Here is a 23823-nt window from a genome sequence, read left to right as displayed (position 1 = left end):
GGGTTATAGTTAGAACTTTGTACAAGATTCTGGATTTAATGGGGAGCCAATGTAGGTTTTTAAGGATTGGAGTGATGTGTTCTCCTCTGCTAGAATTAGTTAAGATCCTGGCAGCAGAGTTCTATAACATTTGTAGTGGTTTGGTGGTGACAGCTGGAAGGCCGATTAGCAGAGAGTTGCAGTAATCAATTTTTGAGAATAGAATTGCTTGGAAAATTGTACGAAAGTCCTGAAAGTGGAGGAGAGGTTTCAGCTTTTTTAATGTGTGAAGTTTATGGAAACATTCTTTTGTTGTATTATTGACAAATTTTTTTAGGTTCAGCCTGTTGTCAATAATTACACCGAGGTCTCTTACGTGTGTGGAGGAGGTCGTTTGTGGTGTGAAGAGGTTGTTGACAGCCTGCGCGTTGTCTTCCTGAGTGATAATCATAAGTTCAGTTTTTGAAGTATTGAGTACTAAGTTAAGGCTGGTGAGGAGGGTGTTTATGGACTGTAGACAGTTATTCCAGAAATTAATGGTGTTGGAGATTCTGTGATTGGTATCAGGATCTGGACGTCATCGGCGTAGATGAAGTGCGTAACCTTTAGACTTGTGAGAAGTTGACATAGGGGGAGAAGATAGATGTTAAATAAGGTGGGGGAGAGGGAGGAACCTTGAGGGACTCAGAGTGTGGACTTGACCGGGTGAGAATCTTTATTGCTTATTCTAACCTATTGTCAAGGAATGATTTGAACCAGTCAAGGGCTGTTCCTGAAATACCTATGTCTGAGAGCCGATTGAGGAGGATGGAGTGCTTCACAGTGTCGAATGCTGCAGATATATCGAGAAGTGCCAGAAGGTAGGGGGTCTTTTTCTCAAGGCCTGTGAGGATGCTGTCTGTCAGCGAGATTAGAAGGGATTCCGTATTGAGAGATCTGTGGAATCCAAATTGGGCAGGTGTTAGAATCTGATGTTCCTCTAGGTATTCCGAGAGTTGTTTGTTAACTACCTTCTCTATAAGTTTGGCGACAAATGGTAGGATAGCGATGGGGCGAAAATTGGCCGGGTCCACTGGGTTCAGGTTGGGTTTCTTGAGTAGAGGTTTGATGGTGGCTAGCTTCAGCGAGTCTGGTACTAATCCCTGAGTTAGCGAGCAATTGACGATCTCTGTTAATGGCTTAGCGATGGTGTTTGGTATGGTAAGCAGTAGTTTAGATGGAATGGAGTCCATCGGATGCGTGGAGGGTTTCATCTTTTTGAGAATGGATTCAATTTCGAGCGAGGTGGTGGGTTTGAAGGATTCTAGGTTTACTTTCTGGCTAAAGGGGGGGTGTAGAGTGACGAAGGTTCTATATTAGAGGCTGCCAGTGGAGCTATTAGATTGTGGATTTTGTTTTCGAAAAATTGTGCAAGTTCTGAGCATCTGGATTGAGCTTGATCATCAGGGATGACTGAAGAAGTGGGTTTCGTGAGCTCTGAGACATAAGAGAACAGAGCTTTGGCATCAAAGGAGAAGTTGTGAATTTTTGCAGGCATAGTAATCTCTTTTTGTGCGAAGGATGATGTTTCTGTAACTGTGCATGAAGGTTTTGTACTCAGTTAATGTAGCATTAGAGGGTCTCTTTTGCCATGCGTGTTCTTTGTGTCTCAATTCTAGTTTGAGGTTTTTTAGTTCTTGTGTGAACCAAGGTTTTTTGTTTTTACTGGAAGGGTCTAGCTCTTTAGATTTTACGGGGCATATTTTTTCTGCCACCTTGTTTGTGATGTTGTGCCACGAAGTGAGGGCTGCCTCTGCGTCAGAAAGATCAAGGTTAGCAAGTTCCGTTGATAGATGGGAGGTGAGGTCGTCCATGGAGCAGGAGTTCCTGTAGTGAATTGTGGTTTTGGAGACTGATGAAACTGGGTTGTCCTTGATACAGAGGTCAGTTGTGATCATAAGATGGTCTGACCATGGGATAGGGGAGCAGTGAGGCGGGGAAGTTTGGGTGAGGCCTGAATTTATGAATATAAGGTCCAAAGTATGCCCAGGTTTGTGCGTGGGACTGTTAACGATTTGTGTGAGGCCCATGGCCTTAAAGGAAGATAGCAAAGCGTCACAGTTGGAGGAGTGGGGGGTGAAGTCTCCCATGATGATGGCTGGGGTGTCGTTTTTGATATGTTTAGCAATGAGCTCGAAAAGCGGAGAAGGATCTGAGTCTAGGAGGCCAGGTGGAGCGTAAAGTAAACAGATTTGGAGGTGTTTAGAGCTGAATAGAGCGAAATCAAGTCTGGAAGTATGTTTAATGTTCTGTAGGGTTAGTCTTAACTCTTTTTTAGCTGCTAAGCAAAGTCCCCCCCTCTTTTTTTAAGTCTAAGAATTGAAAAAATATCGTAGAGATGGAGGGGTAGTTGATTGATTAGAGCTAAGTCTGTGGGTTTCAACCAGGTTTCAGTGATAGCACAGATGTCTGGTTGTGTGTCCAGGAGATAGTCATTGACTATATGTGTTATGCTTATGTGAAGACTACGTATATGCTATCATACCTAGATGGACGTGCCCTGTCCTGGGCATCTTCGCTGTGGGAACGCGAGGACCTGATCCTTCACAACACTGAAGGATTCCTTGAACTGTTTAAATCAGTTTTTGATGACCCTGCCCGATATTCTGTTGCAGGATCTTCCTTGGTTCACCTAAAGCAAGGGAACAAGACCCTAGCTGACTTCGCTATTGAATTCAAGACACTGGTGTCTGAATTATCCTGGCACCCAAGATGCCTGAAGACACTGTTCTTCGAAGGACTGAACACTCGCCTGAAGGATGAACTCTCAGCCAGAGAGATGCCTGAAAACTTGGCTGAACTGGTGAAACTGGCAACTAGAATCGATCGCTGGCTTCAAGATAAAGTTCAAGAAACCAAGACTTCCAGGAGACCCTTTCTGAGTGAAGTCCGAGTCAAGACTGCATTCAGGTCTGCCCCTACGGTTCAAGCAGCCGGTGAAGAGGAACCGGGGCAATTAGGCCGCAGCCAACTGACGTCAAAGGAGAAAAGAATGCGGAAGAAATTAGGGCTGTGTATGAACTGTGGACAAGCTGGCCATGCTGTCCAAAATTGTCCTGTATGTCCGGGAAATGGACAGACCTAAGTCCTGCGGGAGGACTCTTCTTAGGTCTCACTACTCCTCCTCCTCCACTCTCTTCCTGTATCTCTCATCTGCGGTCGTCTACAGTACCAGACTCTTGCCCTAGTGGACTCAGGGGTAGGAGGCAACTTTATTCTTCAACGACTAGTGGAATATCTATGGATCCCCACTTCCACTTTGTCATCTCCTCTACTTCTTTCATTCATCCATGGAGAACCCTTGCCGGGAGAAGTAACACTATGTACTGAACCAGTGAGTCTACGTACCGGTGTTCTCCATATGGAGACCATCTCCTTTATTTTAGTGAAGGCTATGCACCCCATAGTACTGGGATTACCGTGGCTACAACAGCATATGCCCTAATTCGATTGGGTCACTCTGGAACTGTAAAGTTGGGGTCCAGACTGCCATAGGCGATGTCTGACTGAGGTTAAGCCATTACCTTGTATGCCTACCACCCCAGTAATGCGGGCTTGCCGCCTCAATACACATCTTTTCAAGATATCTTTTCAAAAGAAGCTACAGATACACTTCCACCTCACAGACCCTACGACTCGCCATTCATCTGAAGCCGAATACGGAGCCACCCAAGGGCAGAGTGTACCCCTTGTCTGTGGCAGAGAACAAAGCCATGTCTGAATACATTCAGGAGAATCTCAACAAGAGCTTCATTAGACCATCCAAGTCTCCTGCGGGCACAGGCTTCTTCTTTGTGGGCAAAAAGGATGGCACATTGTGTCCTTGCATAGATTACAGAGGCCTTAACGAAATAACTATTATGGACCTTTATCCCTTGCCTCTGATTTCAGAACTTTTTGATAGACTACAAGGAGCCCAGATCTTTTCAAAACTAGATCTGAAAGGAGCATACAACCTGCTTCGCATTAAAGCTGGCGATGAATGGAAGATGGCCTTCAACACTCGAGACGGCCACTTCGAGTACTTAGTGATGCTGTTCGGCATATGCAATGCTCCAGCCGTCTTTCAAAATATAATGAACGATATCTTCCAAGACCTCCTATATAAATGTGTTGTTATCTACTTAGATGACATCTTAATCTTCTCACAAGACATCACCACTCACCAAGAAGATGTCAAGAGAATACTACAGATGCTTCATGATAACCATCTCTACACCAAGCTATCTAAATGTGAATTGCATAAGGAATCAGTGCCTTTCCTAGGCTACATTGTCTCCAAAGAAGGTTTTCAAATGGACCCACAGAAGTTGGAGTGTATCAAGAAATGGGCACAACCCACCGGGTTAAAGGCTTTCCGACGCTTCTTAGGTTTCACCAACTATTACAGGACCTTCATCAAGAATTACTCCTCACTCACAGTACCGATGACAGCTATGACATGAAAAGGTGCCAACGCAGCAAATTGGTCTCCCGAAGCGATTGCTGCATTCCAAAAACTGAAGGATGCCTTTTCAACCAAGCCATGCCTTCCATATCCAGACCCCTCAAAACCTTTCATCGTAGAGGTCGACACCTCAGATATTGGCATAGGGGCAGTACTAAGCCAGACTGGTGATTCTAAGGTCCCAAATCCATGCTCATTTTTCTCCCGTCGCTTTTCTCCTGCTGAGAGAAATTAAGGAGTTGGAGACAAGGAACTTCTGGCTATAAAGATGGCAATCAAAGAACGGCGCCCTTGGCTCGAAGGAGCTCAACATCAAGTACCGGTCTTCACAGATGATACTTGGAGTATCTCCGCCACGCACAGCACCTAAATCATAGACAAGCAAGATGGTCGCTGTGTTTCAACGGATTCAACTTCGTGCTCAAGTATTGTCCAGGAGACAAGAATATCAAAGCTGATGCCCTTTCACACTCCTTCCTCTCCGAGGACATACCCAAAGAGCCGCAACACATCATTGACCCCGAGAAGGTCATACTGGCAGCTGCCCATTCGGTGCCTGCAGGAAAGACAATCATACCCAAGAACCTCAGGAAAAAGCTATTGGCTTGGGCCTACGACTCCAAACTCTCAGGACACTGAAAGACATTGTCTAAACTGCAAACCTTTTATTGGTGGCCCACCATGAAAGAGGACACATTCGCCCATGTCGCTTCCTGTGCAAACTGCGCTAAACAGAAGACGCCGCCAGGATGTCCATGGGGTCTCCTCCAACCCTTGCCAGTCCCTGAGGAACCGTGGACACATACTGCCACTAACTTTGTGGTAGATTTACCATCATCAGGAGGGAACAACACCATTTGGGTAACCATTGACAGGTTCTCGAAGATGGCACATTTTGAGGCTCTCCCAGGCTTACCCACCGCCATGGAGCTCGCCCGATTGTTCATCTCGCACATCTGCCTGCATGGCTTGCCTAAGAACATAGTCTCCGATTGCGGAGTTCAGTTCACAGCTAACTTCTGGAAGGTATTATGCAAGAAGTTCGATATAGCCCTCGACTTCACATCGGCATATCATCCTCAGTCCAACGGCTAAATAGAAAGGATGAACAGGACACTCAAACAGTTCATTCATGCCTACGTGAACACCTGACAAAATGATTGGAGCGAACTGTTGCCATGGGCAGAATTTGCCATAAACTCTCATCCAGCAACATTACTGGATCAACACCATTCGAAGTGGTCTACGGACGACTACCACTACCACCACTACCACTTCCGTTATCAGTGTCATCCCCAGCAGCACAAACGACTGCTACAGATATTCATCAACTCTGAACTGAGACTAAAGAGGTGCTTATGAAAGCAGGAATACAAGCCAAGAAAGAATACGATGCTCATCATCGCAAGGCTCCAGACTCCAAACCTGGTGAAAGGTCTGGCTTTCAACAAAACATTTAAAACTCAAACTTCCTTCAGCTCGATTTGCTCCTCGCTTCTTTGGACCATTTCCCATTCTCCAATGACTGGGCAACCTCACCTACAGTCTGAAGCTACCAGCTTCTCTAAAGATCCACAATGCAATGACATCTCAGTGAATTTTCTAACAAGATATCCGACTCTACTCCAGTAGATGCAGAAGAAGACATCGAATACAAAGTTGACGCAGTTCTCGATGTAAGAAAATGAGGCAGAGTATGGGAATACCTCCTGTCATGGGATGGTTATGGCCCAGAAGACAACTCTTGGACTCCAATGTCCAATATCTTGGATTAGAAGATGCTACAGGATTTCCATCATCTACATTCGCAAAAATCTAGACCTGGTAGGTCATTGTGTGGACGCCCTTTGAAGGGGGATACTGTTGCGTCCATCGGTCTTTGATGACTTTGCCCATCTTGCTGCACCCCTATCTCAGCTCCTCCCACTTACCTGGGCAAGATGGCTACCGCAGCGTCTTCAAGCCGACCTCTCTGGCGTCCCCGGAACGGCTATGGTGCAGCCGTATGCCATTGCTCCTGCCAGGTACTGATAGGGTGTGCGTGCGCGCACAACCCACGTCTAAGTACGCCTAGTGGCGCGAACCTCGAGGGCGTTCCCTCATCTGATGTCACGCCAATCCAATCTCAAGATTGCTAGCTCATTGAGTTGGCAAAGGTTCAAATAGACTCGAACTGTTCCTGTCTGCGCTACTCTGCTGCTTCCCTGCTGCCTGCAAGAAGAAGTCCTTCTGCTCTTCGGGGATTTGCTACTAACTTGGGTACCTGCTCCTCGGGGGCCCTCTGTTCTATTTTCAGGTGCCATTCAAGGAACAAGTACTCGCTCCTCGAGGGCCTGCTCTCCCTGCCTCAATGCCTGTACCTACAACAACTATCTGGTGGAATCGCATCCATAACAGCTAACACAGAGTGAGAAATCTAATATATCATCTGTCTCATCCATAGTAACTCCTTGCTGCGGAACCTCCTGATGTCACCTAGGACAGAAGGGCTCCTTCTGCCGAGGTCCCTGAGACTACAACTCATCACTGGCACCTGGTGGCTTCCTTTAAGCTGTATAATAAAAGAGTTCAATTCCGGTGTTTTGTGTACAGAGTCTAGCCCAGTGCTGTGACTCCTCACGGCGCTCCTACCCGTGGGCGTGGTCATCTCCCAAGGAACCACTAAAACACACGTATTAAACAACAAAACTAATGTCTCTATTAAGTTCCTTTGTGATTGTTTCAAAGTATTTGATCATTTTCATTTTGAAAATCTGATCTTCTTGTGTACCTTCAATGTTCTCTTTTTATATCCTAATCGTAAAATCACTGATGCAGTGATATGGCTGGAAAAATGTTCCCCCACAGGAGTGCCACCTTGCTTTTCTCTATTAGAAGAAAATCAATTGCAAAGGAAGTAAAACATATACAGATGTGTATTATCAACATGTGAATCATGTATGTATTAGATCCCAGAAAACTCTTCTGCGATCAAAAATAATTGCCAAAACTTATTTTGGCAACAAAGGGAAGTAGTAAATGGAGTTCACTCTGATAAGGGGGAACGTTACTAGCACTGTGCTGCCATGATAAGACCTTGGTCCAATTCTTTCAACATTTTCATGAGAATGATTATAGCTTTGGTCTGATTTCTGGATCTTGCCCATCACACGACAGAAGCAAGGTCAAGTTGGCATCATTTGGAATAATGGTGCCAACCAGGCCCAGGGAAGCCCTGTGTGTTGGGGGTTGCTATTGCACTTTGTACAGGCATCTGCGATGTTGTTTTGTCTCATGGACTTTTACTGTGAGACAAAACAAAGTGGCAATATAGTCATGATATTTTGTTGGGGGAAGAGCAAAATATCGCAGGAGCATCCCCCGTGATCTTGGGCCCCTCCTGCAATAAAACATTGCAATTTAGTGAAGCTATTTATTTATTTACTTATTTACAAGAACTTACTATTCCGCATTTTTTTCAAAACAATTGTTCGAAGTGGATTATATCAAAGTTAAAACAAATATAGTTTAGAACATTCAAAATGTCAAACAAATCACAAATCAAAATCAAAACAATACAAAATCAAAACATAAAATTGGACAATCCAGAAAAAAAACATAATTTAAAAACTTCCCTGAACAAATAAGTTTTTTAACTTTCCTAAAACTTTTATAATCACCCAGCAAATGTATTTCCAAAGGAATTACTATTCCATAATCTTGGTGCAATGTGAGAAAAGGCTAGTTTAGATGTTTGCTGCAACCGTGTGTCTCTATATTCAGAATCACCAAAAACTGTTGAAATTCAGAACACAGAGACCTTTGAGGATGATGAATGCACACCAACGGCTTCAAATAAGAGGGGTTTTTACCATAAATCACCCGACTGACTAAAGCTAAAATCTTAAACCTTATCAGAAACTCAATAGGCCAATGTAAATCCTGTAAAATAGGTGAAATATGAGCAGATAACGGATAGTCCATGACAACCCAGGCAGCAGCATTCATCAATATTTGCAATGCCCCCACATAGCACCTAAATAAGTCTATGTACAGGGCATTGAAATAATCAGACATATTAAAACAAATGCCTACATAACCGTCCTAAAGCCATCGCGATCCAAAATAAATCTCAATTTTCACAACTTCCGTAACTTGAAAAAACCTCTCCACATAACTGCCTATAATTGTGGCTGCAGTGTGAAACCAGGGTCCAGCAAGACCCCAAGGTCTCGGACTATTTCCACAGCAGGAACCTCAAACCCATTAATGTGACAATGGATTAAAGGAGCTAGGTCAATCTTTGGTAAAATTTCAGTTTTCTTAATATTCACCAATAAACCATTCTGCCTCATCCAAAGAAATATCTCCTCTATAACTCTGATTCACATATGCAGTTGTCACCTGTATACTATTAGTTACTGGATACAGTAATTGCAGCTCACCCGCATAAAGATGGAAAGCCACATTCATTCCATCTAACAATTTACACAAAGGAAGGAGAAAGATATTAAACAATGTCACAGATAAGCAGGATCTCTGAGGCACACCATGCTGTAAAACTGTCCACTTGGAAGCATCATCTCCCACTCAAACCCGATACGATCGATTGCTTAAATACATGAAAACCACTTCCCAACTATCCCCTCCATCCTAATTTCCGCTAATCTGGTCAATAAAATACAATGTAAGACTGAATCAATGTCTAAAAAGACCATAACCACTGCCTGATTCTTATCCAGTTCTCTAAGAACATAATCTACAATGGACACTAACACGGTTTCAGTGCTACACGTGCAACGGAATCCATTCTGATTAACGTGTAAAATTTCATTATCCTCAAGATAAGTTGTCAACTGATTTAACACTAACTTCTCAATAATTTTCTCCAGTGATGGTAAAATTGAAATCGGGCGATAATTGCCCGGATCAGCCCTACACAAAGAAGTACGTGAATCCTTTAAAACAGGGTACACTGTCACCTTTTTAAATAATTCTAGACCTGAATTTGAAAGTGTGCATCACAAACAAGATATATTGAACTTTTTATGTAAAAGTAAAGTGATGGATAATGTTCCAAAAACATTTATTGTTCTCCACATCCTCTTGACCCTCCTTTTTTTGTGGCCAGTAGTGCGCGAAGCTTTCCAAGCTACAGTTAATCAAAAAATGCATTCATTTCTCAATGATGCAAGAAAGACCTGGGCTATCCACCTTATCAACAGAACATGAAACTGATGTTAAATTGTTAAATGTAATAGAAGACCTCCTCCCTCCCTCTCCCCTACAGGCTCTCAGATCTGGTGGAGAGGCCAGTTATGATCCATGAAAAAGTCAGTCAACCTTGCCAGAAGGAAGAGAGATAGTTGGGCTGTGCAGCCACAAGGAGGAAGAGCGTGAACCTCTGTGACAGGAGGAAAGAGGAGCAGATCTATAGGGTCTGTGCAAGGAAAGAAATTGAAAGAGATTTGTCTGCCCTGCAAGAGGAAGCCAATATCATAGGTGAGTTCTGGGTGAGGCGATATGCGTGAATGAGAGTGAGTGTGAGCATAGGAGAGTGTGTGAGTAAGCACAGGTATAGGTCTGAGAGGGAGAGAAGTGAGTGAGTGAGCATGTGTGTGGGTGAATGAGATGAGTGAGAGGGAGCATGTATGTGTGTGAAAGAGTATGTGAGTGAACATGTAAGTGTATTATTGTGAGTGTGTATCTGAGAAAGTTTGTGTACATCCTGCTGCTGCAGCCCCTACCCCCACTAATCTGCAACAATCTTAGGGTGACCAATAAATCAAAAGTTCCCAGATATGCCCATCCTTGAAGTACCAGCCTTCATCGATAAGGCCATATTCTTTTGCTGTCTTATCTAAACCAAGTTCTGTCTTTTTATGGTGTTCAAAAAGGAGTGGTTACTATTGTAAGAAGCCATCATGCTCACCTTTCATTACTTTCTCACATTCTCTCACCACTAGGTCACTGGGATTCTGTCATCATTTGGATTTGGATTTAATTACTTGGTATCCAAACCAAACCCAAGCTCAAAGCGAGTTATAATTCAAGTATGCTAGGTATCTCCTTGCCCCAGAGGGTTTAGAGTCTAATGGCCTCGTTTACTAAGCATTTTCCCCCATAGACGCAAAATGGAGGAAAAGCCTTCGTAAATTAGGCCTGAGGCAATGGAGAGTGAAATGACTTACCCAAGGTCACAGGGATTGTCAGCGGAATTTCAACTCTGGCTTCCCTGGTTTCCAGCTCGCTGTTCTAACCACTAAGTTACTCCTCCATACTTATTCTGTTATTGCTATTAATTTTGGACCAAGCAGGTTCCTCCTGCTCCTTTGAGCTTTCAGTTCCATCAGAATCAGCCACGTTGAACTTTCATTCATAACTACCCAGGGTTGTTCCCTAAACCTTTGCCTCCCACTCCATACTCCCCCCCCCCTCACACACACACACAAACTGCCACAGACCAGTGACAATGCTTCAACCAAGGCACAGGCCTCCGGAGTTCAGTGTGCATGTGTGTGCATGCTGAGTTTGACCATTAAGTGTCCTTTTTTTATTTTTTATTTATTGAATTTTAATAGAATATTCCAAGCAATATTCCTGAAAAAGAAAGCAATTTGACATTTGCAATAATTAAATAAAAAAAAGAAGCAACCTAGCATTCCCGGCCATCAAATAATAGGAAAGTAACAATGCCTAATGCAATCCTAGTCCTCAAGCATAGGGGATCCAGACACAACTCAAGGAAAAAGTTACTGAAAACTTACAGGTTAATACTAGCAAAAAAAGAGCATTAACTCATATAAAGGTCACATTTCTAACCATCAAGGAAACAATCGCCATTTAAAGAAGACCCTTCCACAGGCAGTAAGTTATCACTAGGGAAAGCTGAGATGGAAGGAAGAAAATATATGAAACATCAAGATATTAGATGAGACATTTACATGGATATTTTAAGAGAAACAAAGCACCCAGCTGGGTCTCAATAAAAGAAACTGCTTCCTCTTTTTCTGAGTTTGTCTTGCCAAATCAGGAAAAACGCAAACCTTCAGGTGTAAAAAAGATTCCAAACGATGCCTAAAAAACAACTTTAATTTCCAGTCTCTATCAGGTTCGAGTATAAAAGAGACAACCAAAAAAGCTGGTTGAGCCCGCTCACTATCAGAAGTCTCAAATACTTCTGAAAAATTCAAATTGGTAGAGTCCATAAGTAAAAGATTGCATATTCTGACCCTCTGCTGACCCTTTCTTGAAGGGAGGCAGATAAAAAAATTCTTGCAATAGGCGGTATCGCTTGTTCCAGTACTTTTACTATCTAATAAATATTGCTTGCACATGTCCTTAGCTGAAATAAGAGGAACTTTAAGAAAATTAATGAAATGCAAATTCCTCCCACATATTTTATTCTCCAAGTATTCTACACTGCTAGACAAAAACTAGTTATTTCTCATCAAAGATTGTTCCACACCATGTTTTAACGTCTCACAAGCTGGTCCAGTATTTGTATTTGCCTGTTCTAGAGTCTTTACTGGAGCATGTAACTCATTAACGTTATTCACCATGGGATTCATACGTGCCGTGATGTTAATGTTCAAAGTCACTATCGTTTCCCACATTGATTCAAGGAAGAATACAGAAGGTCTTACCAATGCAGGAGGATTTACCAGTAATTCCTCAATACGAACATTAGCCACATGGAGGGATTCACCTTCGTAGTACCATTGAGATCCTCTAGCAGGAATTTCCCCTGAAATGCCAGCGGTTCTATTTTCAGGCTCTAAAGCAATTCCCACAAACTCCGCAGTCTCAGAACAAATCTCGGCAAATTCGGTGTCTGCCGTGCGCTGGGTCCCGTCGCGGAGTTAAGGTCCTCACAACAGCAGGATTGACAGGGGCTGTCCTTTCCAATGGAGACAGAGATATTGAAGAATCTGGAAGTAGTCGAGTACCTCTTCTTCTCTGATGACTTCCAATGATTCTCTTTCCGGTTCTATAGTCCCTCTCTGCATTTATGTGTCCATCAGGCCAATAATGGGACTCTCCAGAGGGGAGCTGAGACATCCCTCTCCTTGGCTCTGTTTGTGACCACAATGTAGTATAATAATGACAGGTAAGAGCACAGGAAAAAAGTTAGCAGTGCTAAGTTGCCATCTTGGCTTCTCTCCTGAACATTAAGTTTCCTAGTTGCATAATGGCTGGGACTCCCTACTCTTCCCCACTTCCAGGGACCATGGTTCCCTACCCCCAGCCATGGCCAACCCAAGCAGCAGAAACTGGCTTTGGGAATCAAATCTAGATTTCCCACATGTAAGGGCACAGTATTGTCACCAAGCCAGACCTAGATTGGTTTCCTTAAAGTAAAAGTTGTTATCTAATAGCTATTTTGTGACAGACAAGAAATGAGATGATGGCTTCAGTCTGTTTTCCAGTGGACAGAGGTACACATCACAAAAAACAACCATTACAGTTGTTTGTTTATTAAAAATGTTTAATCGGTTTGTGCAAGAGCTCTAAGCGATTTACATATCATACATAATAATTACAAATAACAGATAAAACAAAGAACATAAAACAAAAATGTCAAAAATAAACATTCTAAATAATTTAAAATAAGACATTTGGCTTGCCAAATCAAGAAGGCCTGTGAAAACTGTTAACTTAGTCTCTGCCACTACAATACATAACCAGAACCTAATTGTGCCAGACTTGCTAATAAATACCAATGGGCACCTTTTAATTAAATGCTTACTTCAGCAGGAATGCTTTTACGGCTGTTTTAAATTTCTTAGGACATTATTCAAGTCTTAAAAATGCAAGTAAACAGTTCCATAAATTAGGAGTAGCCACAGAAAAGGCACAGTCTCTCATAGATGTTAATCTAGTTATCTTTATCGAGGGAACCTCAAGAAGGTCTCTTTCCTGAGATCTGAGACTCCTCGTTGGTTGATAGATGCGTAGTAAGGAATTATCCCAAGGAAGGGAACAACTACTTAATAGTTTGTGAGTCATCGATATTATTTTTGCATGAACTCAGAAACGTATCGGGAGCCATTGGAAATGTATTAAAGTAGGAGTAATGTGCTCATGACGTTTAATTCCACTAATTAGATGTGCGGCTGAATTAAGAAGCAACTGAAGTGGTTTCAGAGTTGATTCTGGAAGTCCAAGGTAAATGGCATTACAGTAATCAATGGTGGAAAGTACTGATGCCTGAACCACCAACTTGAAATCACTTGGTTTGAGCAAAGTTTTCAAACCACGAAGAACCTTAATTTGAAAAACACACAGATTAATTACATATTTAACATGTTCATGGTATGATAGATTTGAATCAAGCCATACCCCCAGGCTTTTAACATGAGATGAAATGGCAAACTGAGTATTATTCAGAACTAAACTTGCAAGAATCAAAATGCTGTTAGAATGTTTGATAACCAAGAATTCAGTCTTAGCAAGATTCATGGAGAGTCTATTATGTTGCAGCCATTGTTTAATTGCTGACAAACAAATTCCAATGTTACTCAAAGTCTTGGACCAAGAACAGCTTAATTTTAGAAAAAATTGTATATCATCTGCATAAATTCTATAGCCATCACATAGATTCGCAAGAATTTTACAAATAGGGGCCACCCGAGATTATATTCTGGGGGAAAAAGGAAAAGGACTGAATTGCCTGTAGAGGTCATTCTTCCAAAATAGGATTGAAGTTCAGTGGTAGGACAATGTAGGAACAACTCTAGTAATTCAGGATTTCAATTTCTAATGAGGTCAATTAAATCCTTTCACCAGTATATAATGAACTGAGAAAATTTATTTTTTAATTAGATATTTTAAAAAGTAGTTTCTTTGAACCATTTTATTTTAGTTAAGAGAAATTTGACAGTAGGACCATAGATCTATGGACTATAGATCTATAGATCTGATGTATCTATTTTTCCATTTTAGAAAACATAATAGATCTATTGTCCCTGAACTTGGTGGTTGATGAAACAGATAAGTATGGGAAAATAAGTGTGGAAGCTTGCTGGGCAGACTGGATGGGCTGATTGGTCTTTTTCTGCCGTCATTTCTATGTTTCTATATAATTAAGTCAGAGTGGCCAGTATTACGCTTAATTTAACTTTATTCATTCTATCCTTGTACATATGATTGTTTTGTTGCTTTACTGATGACTGTACTCTGCCCAGATGGATAGATTATCAGAAATGGTATATATATTTTTAATTAAGTAAGCTTAAGTGACATTCCCCCATTTTGCTTCACTTGACTCTGAAACATCTGCTCAGCCAGTGTGAAAAAGACTCCAATCTGATTCTCTTAGATGCCTCCAAAACAGTTCCACCATTTAATTGCCTCCAACAGTCACACCAACTCACTCTAATTCAGCTGAGGTAAACAAAAGGAGTACTTGAGTAAATATAATAACTATTCATTCTCAGATTATTCAACTGCGGGCACCAGGGGAAGTTATCTAGATAAATTTATCCACCTAATTTGAAGTGGATATGACATGACGCAGCAGTACTATTAAATATACCCAGATAAATCAAAGTTATCCAGATAAGTCTATCTGGATGACTTTAGGACTGCTCCACAAAATGACCAGACATACCTGAAGAATGCTGAATATTGGCTTTATTCAGCTAAGTTAGCCCTCCCTGGACCGCCCCCAACTTTCTAGGTAAAGACTTAGCCAGATAAGTCAGTGCTGGTGAACATGACGGGAAATTTAAAAAACAGGCAATAGGAAGAGAGGCGTGTTTTATGATAATAGCCTATTTATCACAATGTGCGCTTAGCGTTTCACATAAGTATTACCACAAAGTGCGGGAGAGAGAGAGAGAGAGAGCCTCTGGGGCTGGCACCATAGTAAGCAGCTATTTATGCTACTTTAGGAGGCCCACCTAGTAACTTGAGGTGAGGTTTAGGTAGTAGTGTAGGGGTTAGGGGCCACTTTGTCATGCAGAGTGAGATGTACAAACAGAACAGTACACTCTTGTGAAGTTTTGATGTCCGGACTGAGGAAACTCACACAGAGATGAGATTTGTACAATGTTCTCTCAACCTAGCTTGATGTAGAGTCTGCAAAGCCAGACCACTTTCCCAAAAATTCATCCCAACTCCTCCCCTTTTAGAAATTAGCATCGCATCATTATGGTGCTTATCACTTGCGAAAACACTTGAACACATGCGAAAACGCCATAATGAGACTTGGAAAATAACCCCCTTAGCCGGACAAACCGTCTGAATATGGACCTCTCTGGCTTTTTAAAGCACTTCAGATAGCAGCTCTCTGTAAGAACATAATTACTGTAATTTTCATTGACCTTCAGCCAGCCTTTCTTGTACTGTCAGGCAGATCTGAACCCTTCTAGCCATCACAGTCACTTAAAAAAAGAGCACGCAAGAAAAAACAATTAATTTGTTAATAAGCATTCAGACCTGTAAAACGAGAACAAAGTAGTCGATTGGCTTATTTCGCTGGTAGAGATAGTATTCTGGGGCTTTCTTGTTCTTGTCATCATATTTTAGTTCTTGGATAACATTTGGATGCTTCAGAAGCCTTAGAAGGATCTTCTCTGACATCTGGGATGGGCTAAATGCTTCTACTTCTAAAGAAACAAATATAAGGTAGCATTACATTTAGAATGGATGAAAATGCATCATTTTTTAAAATAAAGCTTCTGATTAACAATTGTGATGTGATACTTTATAGTAGTCCAATTTGATATAGCTCAACATATCCAATTATGACTTTGAGGGCAGGTTCATCAAAAGCTTATCAACAACTTTCATAACATTACAGAAGTCTTCTTAGCCACTCCCCAGGCCCCTGACTAGTTCCTGCCAGGTCTGTAGGGGAGAGATGTTCAGGGGAAGGAAAGGAACTTGGATTTACATAAGTATACGGAAGGAATGCATGGACAATGAAGAAATACCAGGTCAGCATTGTCAATTAATCTCCTCATGCTTCTGTCATACTTTGCAAAACACAAGTTGGGAGCCAAGACAGCTTATCTTCACCTCTTTACCAAAACTGGAAACTCTCAGGATTTCATCCAGAGACTCAGGGTCTCTCTGTTTACTGCTTCAGCCACTCCCCCAGGAAGGAAGCCTGCAGAGAACAACAGGGGTGGGACTGGAAAAGGGAGCAGAGCCATTGTTTTCTGTTTTGAAAATTCTGCTCAAACTTCACCCCCCCCCCCCCCCCCAATTCTTCCTCAGTAAGCCTGTAAGGAACAAAAGGAGCAGAGCAATTGTTTTCTGTTTTGCAGCGTCCGCTCCAACATCCAGAAGGAGAGGGGTGAGCCTGGAACAGACACTGATGTGATTTCCAGGACTTGGGATTCAGCTGAAAATACAGTGACAGAGTACAGGTCAAGTTGCTGTGACTTAGAGGGGGTGATACGGGGAGGAAAGGAGAGGGTGGAGGAAAAAGGTGGCAGAAAGAGATTGTGGATTAGTCAGTTGGAGGTGGTGGTGGTGTGTGTGTGTGTGTGTGTGTGTGTGTGTGTGAAAGAGAAATCTGATATGCATTCCATGCACCTCCACACATACATACACACACACACGCATACACACACACAGTCTCTCTCTCTTTCTCTCTTTAATCAAAAGCAGTCTCAGGGTGACCATTCCCAAGACATGCTCCTCACACTATTCAAGAAATGTCTATAATCAACTTCCTGTCAACTATGTTTTAATACAGCACAGCTGGAACTGGGATCCGCCGCTCTGACCAGGAAAAGCCCATAATGGCAAGGAGGAAGGAACTTACTTTGTCTTGGATAGGATTCCACCCTTTACTGACGTCAAGTGGTATGTCACCTCATGCACTTATTTTCACAAGAACCCTACCAACATGCCCCATGTTGCCACTGGCATTCACCCTCACCCCTGCTCTCACTTCTCAGAGGAACACAGAAAGATCAAAAGTTGCATTATTCTTCAAACCCCCCCCACCCCCATCATATCCAAATCCCCACCTCCCCCCTAAACCAGCTTTTGGAGCCTTGGAGAATTCATGCTGTGATAAGCCCCACTTGCCTGTTGCTAGGAAACGGTGCATGGCCAGCAAGAGTTGTGGTGATATTTTAACCTTCGCTTCACTGTCTGTCTGTTTGAAGGCAGAGAAATCTTGCTTCCTCTCCCGGTGCGTCACCTTCTTTTTCGTTCTGTTATCGGCTACGAGAAAAGACGTTACGTTTTGAAAAGGGGACATGCATGCAATAATCCAGCCTGGGAAAACAATGCTAGGTTTTGCAACCCTGCTCATTAAACGCAAAACAGGTGGCAGCCTGAGACACTGTCCTGCTCAGAACAATGATGAGGCGTGCATCTTCAATGTTCCAACGATATTCCCGCTTATCCACAAATGGGGACTGAAGCAGGACATCTCTGCGCACCTCTAATGCAATGCGATAGACATGTGAAATTCCATCGCTGGATGGGATGACAACTGCTTTTACGTTGCCTCTGCCATTAAATATGGATCTCAGTGCATTCTACCATTACAGCACTCCAGAAATACGTATGCTGTCACCTTTGGGTGGCCGATCTGACTAGAAACTGGAATCCATGCTAGAACACGTCAGACGATAAAGGGGAGAGGGGACAATATTATTCATACACAAACACACTGTACAGTCACAGGAGGAATTGCCCAAAGTCAGAGAGAACCTGAATTATGCATGTGTGTAGTAGATATATATAATTTCATACACAGATTTACTATTATGGAAGTAACAAAAAGATTAGATATTTTGCACTGTATCTAGCAGTCTCCTATCTACCCTTGTATTAGGTGATCCACTTAGATTATAAGTTCTTTGCAGCAGGACTCACTGTATCACTGTCTAACTTGTTGTAAAATATTCTGGCTTAGGCAGCTAAATACATGCTAAAATGAAAAAAAGAAAAATTTAGGCTTCTTGGGGTGATGCTCTTATTACGAACTACCATCTTCATGGTTACTCTCCCTAAAACGTAACTATTTTCAACAAGATCTGTATCAAAGCTTCTTATTCACTGGGATAAGCAGCTTGGAATCTATCTACCCCTTGGGATCCTGCCGGGTACTTGTAGCCTGGATTGACCACTGTAGGAAACAGGATACTGGGCTTGATGGACCTTTGGTTTGAACCAGTATAGCATGTCTTATGTTCTTATGAGTCCATTTTCAATCAGTTTACAAGCGGGTAAATTATCCAGAATAAGTTATCAGGAGAATTTTATCCTGATATTTAGCGGCACTTGCCCGATAACTTTGCCTACATAATCAGTGGAAAACTTATCTGGATAACTGTAGGACCTGCTACTTGTGCAAAGCAACTTTGCCCGCACAAATTTAGCTAGATAGTGCTCAATATGGTGCTATACAGAGAAATGTTAGCCTGCTCCTGCCATGCCCCCACCCCCGCACTTTAATGTCTGTGTAACTTCTTCTGCGGAAAAATTTCATGTGGACAAAATTACCGGGCCAAAGAGGGTATATTTTTAAAGGGCCAGATTTTTGCAAGTAAAAGTCTATTTTAACCGCATAAATCTTTTGCATATGGACCTCTGAGATGTTTCTTATCCACTTGATAAGGTCCTCCACCAGTGAGGAACCACTGGCTCAGTGGCAAGCAGGTGACCTCCAAGCATTTCTTTTTCACCCCCTGTTATGATCATAACCGATGCTGCCATAAATATTCTGCTCTACGCAAATTCAAGTCCAATGCCTTCTATGGTGCTTAATTCAGTTTGGCAGGCATAATACAATCTGTATACATGTATCAGGAGTAGAAGTGAAAACCACTATCCTTTGGATTAGGATTTTAGATTTGATTACTTGCCTTCCTAAACCCAAGCTCAAGTTGTGTTGTATTCATGTGCAATAGGAATTTCCCCTTCCCCAGAGGGCTTACAATCTAAGGCCCCAATGTAATAATAAGTGAATTAAAAATGTGCACTGAACTTCAGTGCTAAAGGAAAAGTTAACTGCTATTGCAGTAAGTATGCAAAGGAATCAGAAGTTAAATAAAAAGCACATAAACCTAAAAATATGCAGAAACAAATGAATCATATCTCTTTGCCGCTGCATACAACATTACCTAACAACTCTTTCAGTTTATTGAACATATTGTCATCAACACAGCAAATTTTTGTTTTTTGATTTTATTAATCTTGTTAAGAAGTAGTTTTTTATTTAGTTTTAATGTTTTCTGGATGTATTATTTTATTTGATATATTATGCTTGTTTTAATTTTGCTTATTTTATTATGTATGTTTATTTTTGTAAACCGCTTAGCCAGACAGATCCTGTTTAATTTGCTGTATATAAATTCTTTTAAATAAAATAAATAAATAAATAAATACAGTGCATAAATCACGTTTAATATACACAAACACTAATTTAGGATCAAAATACACGACACCAATAACTGATGACATGATCACCTGAAAGTATGCAATTTAATGCAGAGAACAACTATTACTTGATGTGCTATGACTGTTCAGAATTAACAACAAAATACATAATACACAGTTCTACTCACTGTACAAATCCGTTTCATCCAGAATCTCAGATTTGATGATTTCTTCAATCACATCTTCTAATGTGACAATTCCTAGTACTTCATAAAAGGGATCTCCTTCCCCCTCATTGTTTACCCTCTGTACTATAGCCAGGTGGGATTTTCCTGTAGGAAAAGAGAAAGCAAGTGAGACTCCCAACCTAGGCAAGCTTTTCCCGCAAAGCTGAGTCGCACTACACGTAGAACGTTCTGCAAAAATATGCATTAATTTACCAAAATGCCTGGGATGCACTTCTGTTTTACATATTCTGCAATGATAGTGATGTAACAGATACTGTAGTGAAGCACCAATGGGGAAAGTTAGTGTAATTAGTATGCAACCCACTTAAATGACTGTGGCATGAAGATCTATCCCTTCTACCTGATGTGATGACAAGAAGTGGCCTGTTCAGGATGGCCACATCTAACTTCAACAGCTCTTGCATAAATTATTTTTTTATCGCCCTATTAAATCATCACAAACTTGTTCCAAGAATGATCCAGGCTAATAGCCAGTTTCCACAGCCTCAGAGCCCTGAATATCCACTTAATCACAATTTCTAACTTTTTTTGTTACAGACCAGCTAAGCTAAATATAAATACAGAGGTAAGGATCTAGCCAACTACACATAATTAGTATACCAAAGGCAATAATCTGATTACGTTGGTATTTTTTCTGAGTAGAGGTAGCAAAATTACATAAGACAGGATCAATCTCAACAGTGGAACATTGCTAGGTTCTCCCCTCTGCTAGCGATGTAGTCAAAATGCTAAGCTTTTAGTCTTATGGCTAACTTTTTCCATTCTGCTACAGTGTGCCTTGACAAAAGTGCTGCAGTGTTCCCAGCTATTGCCTTCTTTCATCTCAGCTCAAATGCCAAAATGTGTATGTGAAACACAATCCCATATTTGTATCGAGGCTGGATTCAAAGCCCAGGCTTCTGCTTTATGACTCACATGTTCTCCAAATGGCAAAAAGATTTTAGGGATCTTTTAGCCATGGAAATCAAGCCCCCTTAAAAACCTCAGGGGACTAGGGTGCAATCACCCACAATACTTTCACCGCTGCATCAGTTCATGTGTACGCTGCCAAGACGACGTGGCTTTTTTTGGGGGTAGACCACTTGATAAGCCTTTAACATGCATAAACCAGAAAACTATGCCTAGAAAACTAGCAAGCATTCAAACAATTCCAGCAAAGGCATGCTAATGTTGAATTAAAAAGCAAATATTTTAAGCAAATGAGGTCATGCAGGAAACTTATTAGTAACTGATATAAACAGTGGATCAGGTCAAGTAAATTCAATTTTGTAAATTTTCCCATCTGTTTTCCCAGGGACAATCGTAAGCAGTTAAAAAAAAAAATTCTTTGTCAATGCTGTCTGTTGAAAGTTAAAATTCTTTTGCTATTCTCAGCTTGTGATCATTTAAAAGGAATTTTCCAAAGCAAAGTCTAATATTAGACTCAAAATGAAGTTTCCATTCCACTTGGGCGATATTCTCACCAAAGTAACTAGTGCACAATCTGATTGTCTTGGAGCTACTCATTTAAATGCAGATGGACATACTTCAAATACCAGCTACACGACACCAATGAGTCGTGTCTTGAAGGGACTTACACTGAATTATTAGCCTAAATTGTGCTTACAAATTTTGCAAGTGCAAAGAATCTGGACGTGCCTGTTAAAGTGCATTTTTCTGCAGGTACCCTGGCTGCATTCTGACTTCTTGAGATTTTCAGCTAGATGATGTCTTTACCTTTGTGAATCTACTAAGACCACGTGTCCCTAGCAATAGGAGCCAGGATTTGCCCCTGTTCTAAAGCACCCTGCTTTAATCTTCCCGTTGAGGTAAAGCTTGAGTGCCTTGGTTACCTACCACATCAACAATTATCATAAGCACAACCCCGTACATGAAAATATATTATTTAAATCCAAGATGGAATTACACAAAAAAAAATAGGAAGTATGGTGTTAGATTCAAAGAATGCCTGCTAAAACCAAACTTATAGTAAATTCTGGTTATGAATTCAGAGTTTTGCCATAAAATAGCTGGGGGAAGGAGTTTCTTCAGAAATTTGGCAGATGAATACCATTTGTTGTCAGTCTGCCAAATGGTACACAATCAATACTCCTGGGGAAGTATTGAGAGGAGAAGATTTTTCTGGTGGCAGAAGAGGATCGATAAGTATTACTTACTTGCTGGGTACTATTGAGACTTAAAGTTTGGGGAGAGGTGAAATTGTAGGTGTAAATTCATTTTTAGTTTGTGAACCTTGATTAAAAGCTAGGAAAGGTGGGCAATTTCTTTTAGTTTGTGTGTGTGTGCGTCTTGATTTAAAACAAAAGATTAGGAAAGGCAGGTCATTTCCTTTCGTGTCTTTCTTTCCCGCCCACCCATCCCCTAAGCTCATTCTCTGATTTATAAACTCTTATCCCAACTAAGAGGACACGACATATTTTCACATCAAAAATCAATCAGGGATTTATATATAACAAAGGACTTATCAATTCGATTAACTGCCTTCTTGAAAGTCATTGTCAAATTAACATTAAATACAGCACATAAATTTAAAGGACTCTGATATACATGTCCCTACTCCCATATCAATCTAAATTAACTAAAAACGTAACCATATTAAGATGCAAACATCTGTCCAGCAGCGAGATGGGAGCTTTCCAGTCTTTTGCACTGAGTGCCACATGTATGATTATCTACCAGTTGGTGAGAGGTTATATGTGTGCACCTGGTACAAAGAGCTCCTGGTTTTCAGAGAATGATTACATTTTGTGGAAGTTAGCAAGTCAGACCAGAAGTAGCTGAGGCAGATGGAAAATGTATACAGAAGCCCTTCAGAGACATAGTAGCTATGTTCCAACTCCAGTCCAGCAGCCCTTGTGCTGCTTTGGAGGAGCATGGTCACCTGGTAGGAAAGAATCACCCTACTGTAGCAGGAAGTGATCCTGTAGCAAGGACTTGCTCTCCAGCGGATGCATTATCCTCTTGCACTGAGAAACATAGGAACATACATATAAACATAGAAATGACAGCAGAAAAGGACCAAACAGTTCATCCAGTCTGAACAGCAAGCTTATGGTAGCATCAGCCATGCCATACAGGTCTCCCCCATAATGGCAGCATTCTGCCGTGCCATACAAGTCACTCCCATACTCAGTTTCCCAAACCGTCAAAGTCAGGGCCATTGTTGGCTGCTGTGTGAGTCCGATTCCCCATTACCTCTTGCCGTTGAAGCAAAGAGCAATGTTGGAGTTTCATCACAAGTATAAGGCTTATTGGTTAAGGATAGTAACAGCCACATCAGCAAGTTACCCTCATGCTTATTTGTTTTCCCAGACCATGAAATTCAATGTCCTTGTTGGTTGCTGTCTGAATCTAATTCCCCTTTTCCTCTTGCCATTAAAGAAGAGAGCAATAATGGAGTTGCATCAACAGTATGAAGGCTTATTGGTTAAGGTAGTAATTGCCACACCAGCAAGTTACCCCATGCACTCTTTTCCTCATTTCCATCCTCTAACCTTTAGGGATCCACAATGCTTATCCCATGCCCCTTTGAAATCTTTCACCGTTTTTGTCTGCAACACCTCCTCCAGAAGGGCATTCCAGGCATCCTCCACCCTCTCCATGAAGAAATATTTCCTGATGTTGGTTCTGAGTTGTCATCCCTGGAGTTTCATTTCATGACCTCTAGTTCTATAGATTTCTTTCCAACAGAGAAGGTTTGTCGATTGTGCATCATTAAAACCTCTCAAGTATCTGAAGGTCTGTATCATATCTCCCTTGTACCTCCTCTCATCCAAAGTA

At 41.5% G+C, this 23823-nt stretch overlaps 1 protein-coding gene across 1 annotated transcript in view; it reads right to left on the bottom strand.

The window, feature by feature from the left end:
* CNNM2 (cyclin and CBS domain divalent metal cation transport mediator 2) overlaps window positions 1–23823 on the bottom strand; it is a 345438-nt gene that overhangs the window by 89728 nt on the left and 231887 nt on the right. Inside the window, exons 2-4 of the mRNA XM_029610285.1 lie at window positions 19984–20127; window positions 17492–17629; window positions 15887–16056 (exon numbers count right to left, since the gene is read on the bottom strand). Of these exons, the coding sequence (XP_029466145.1) occupies window positions 15887–16056; window positions 17492–17629; window positions 19984–20127 (452 nt within the window). The remainder of the gene's footprint in view (window positions 1–15886; window positions 16057–17491; window positions 17630–19983; window positions 20128–23823) is intronic.

Source organism: Rhinatrema bivittatum, chromosome 7 (assembly GCF_901001135.1).
Source record: "Rhinatrema bivittatum chromosome 7, aRhiBiv1.1, whole genome shotgun sequence".
In the NCBI taxonomy this organism is placed as follows: Eukaryota; Metazoa; Chordata; class Amphibia; order Gymnophiona; family Rhinatrematidae; genus Rhinatrema; species Rhinatrema bivittatum.
The sequence above is the reverse complement of the archived record's forward strand: the minus strand, read 5'-3'. Positions and strand labels throughout refer to the sequence as shown.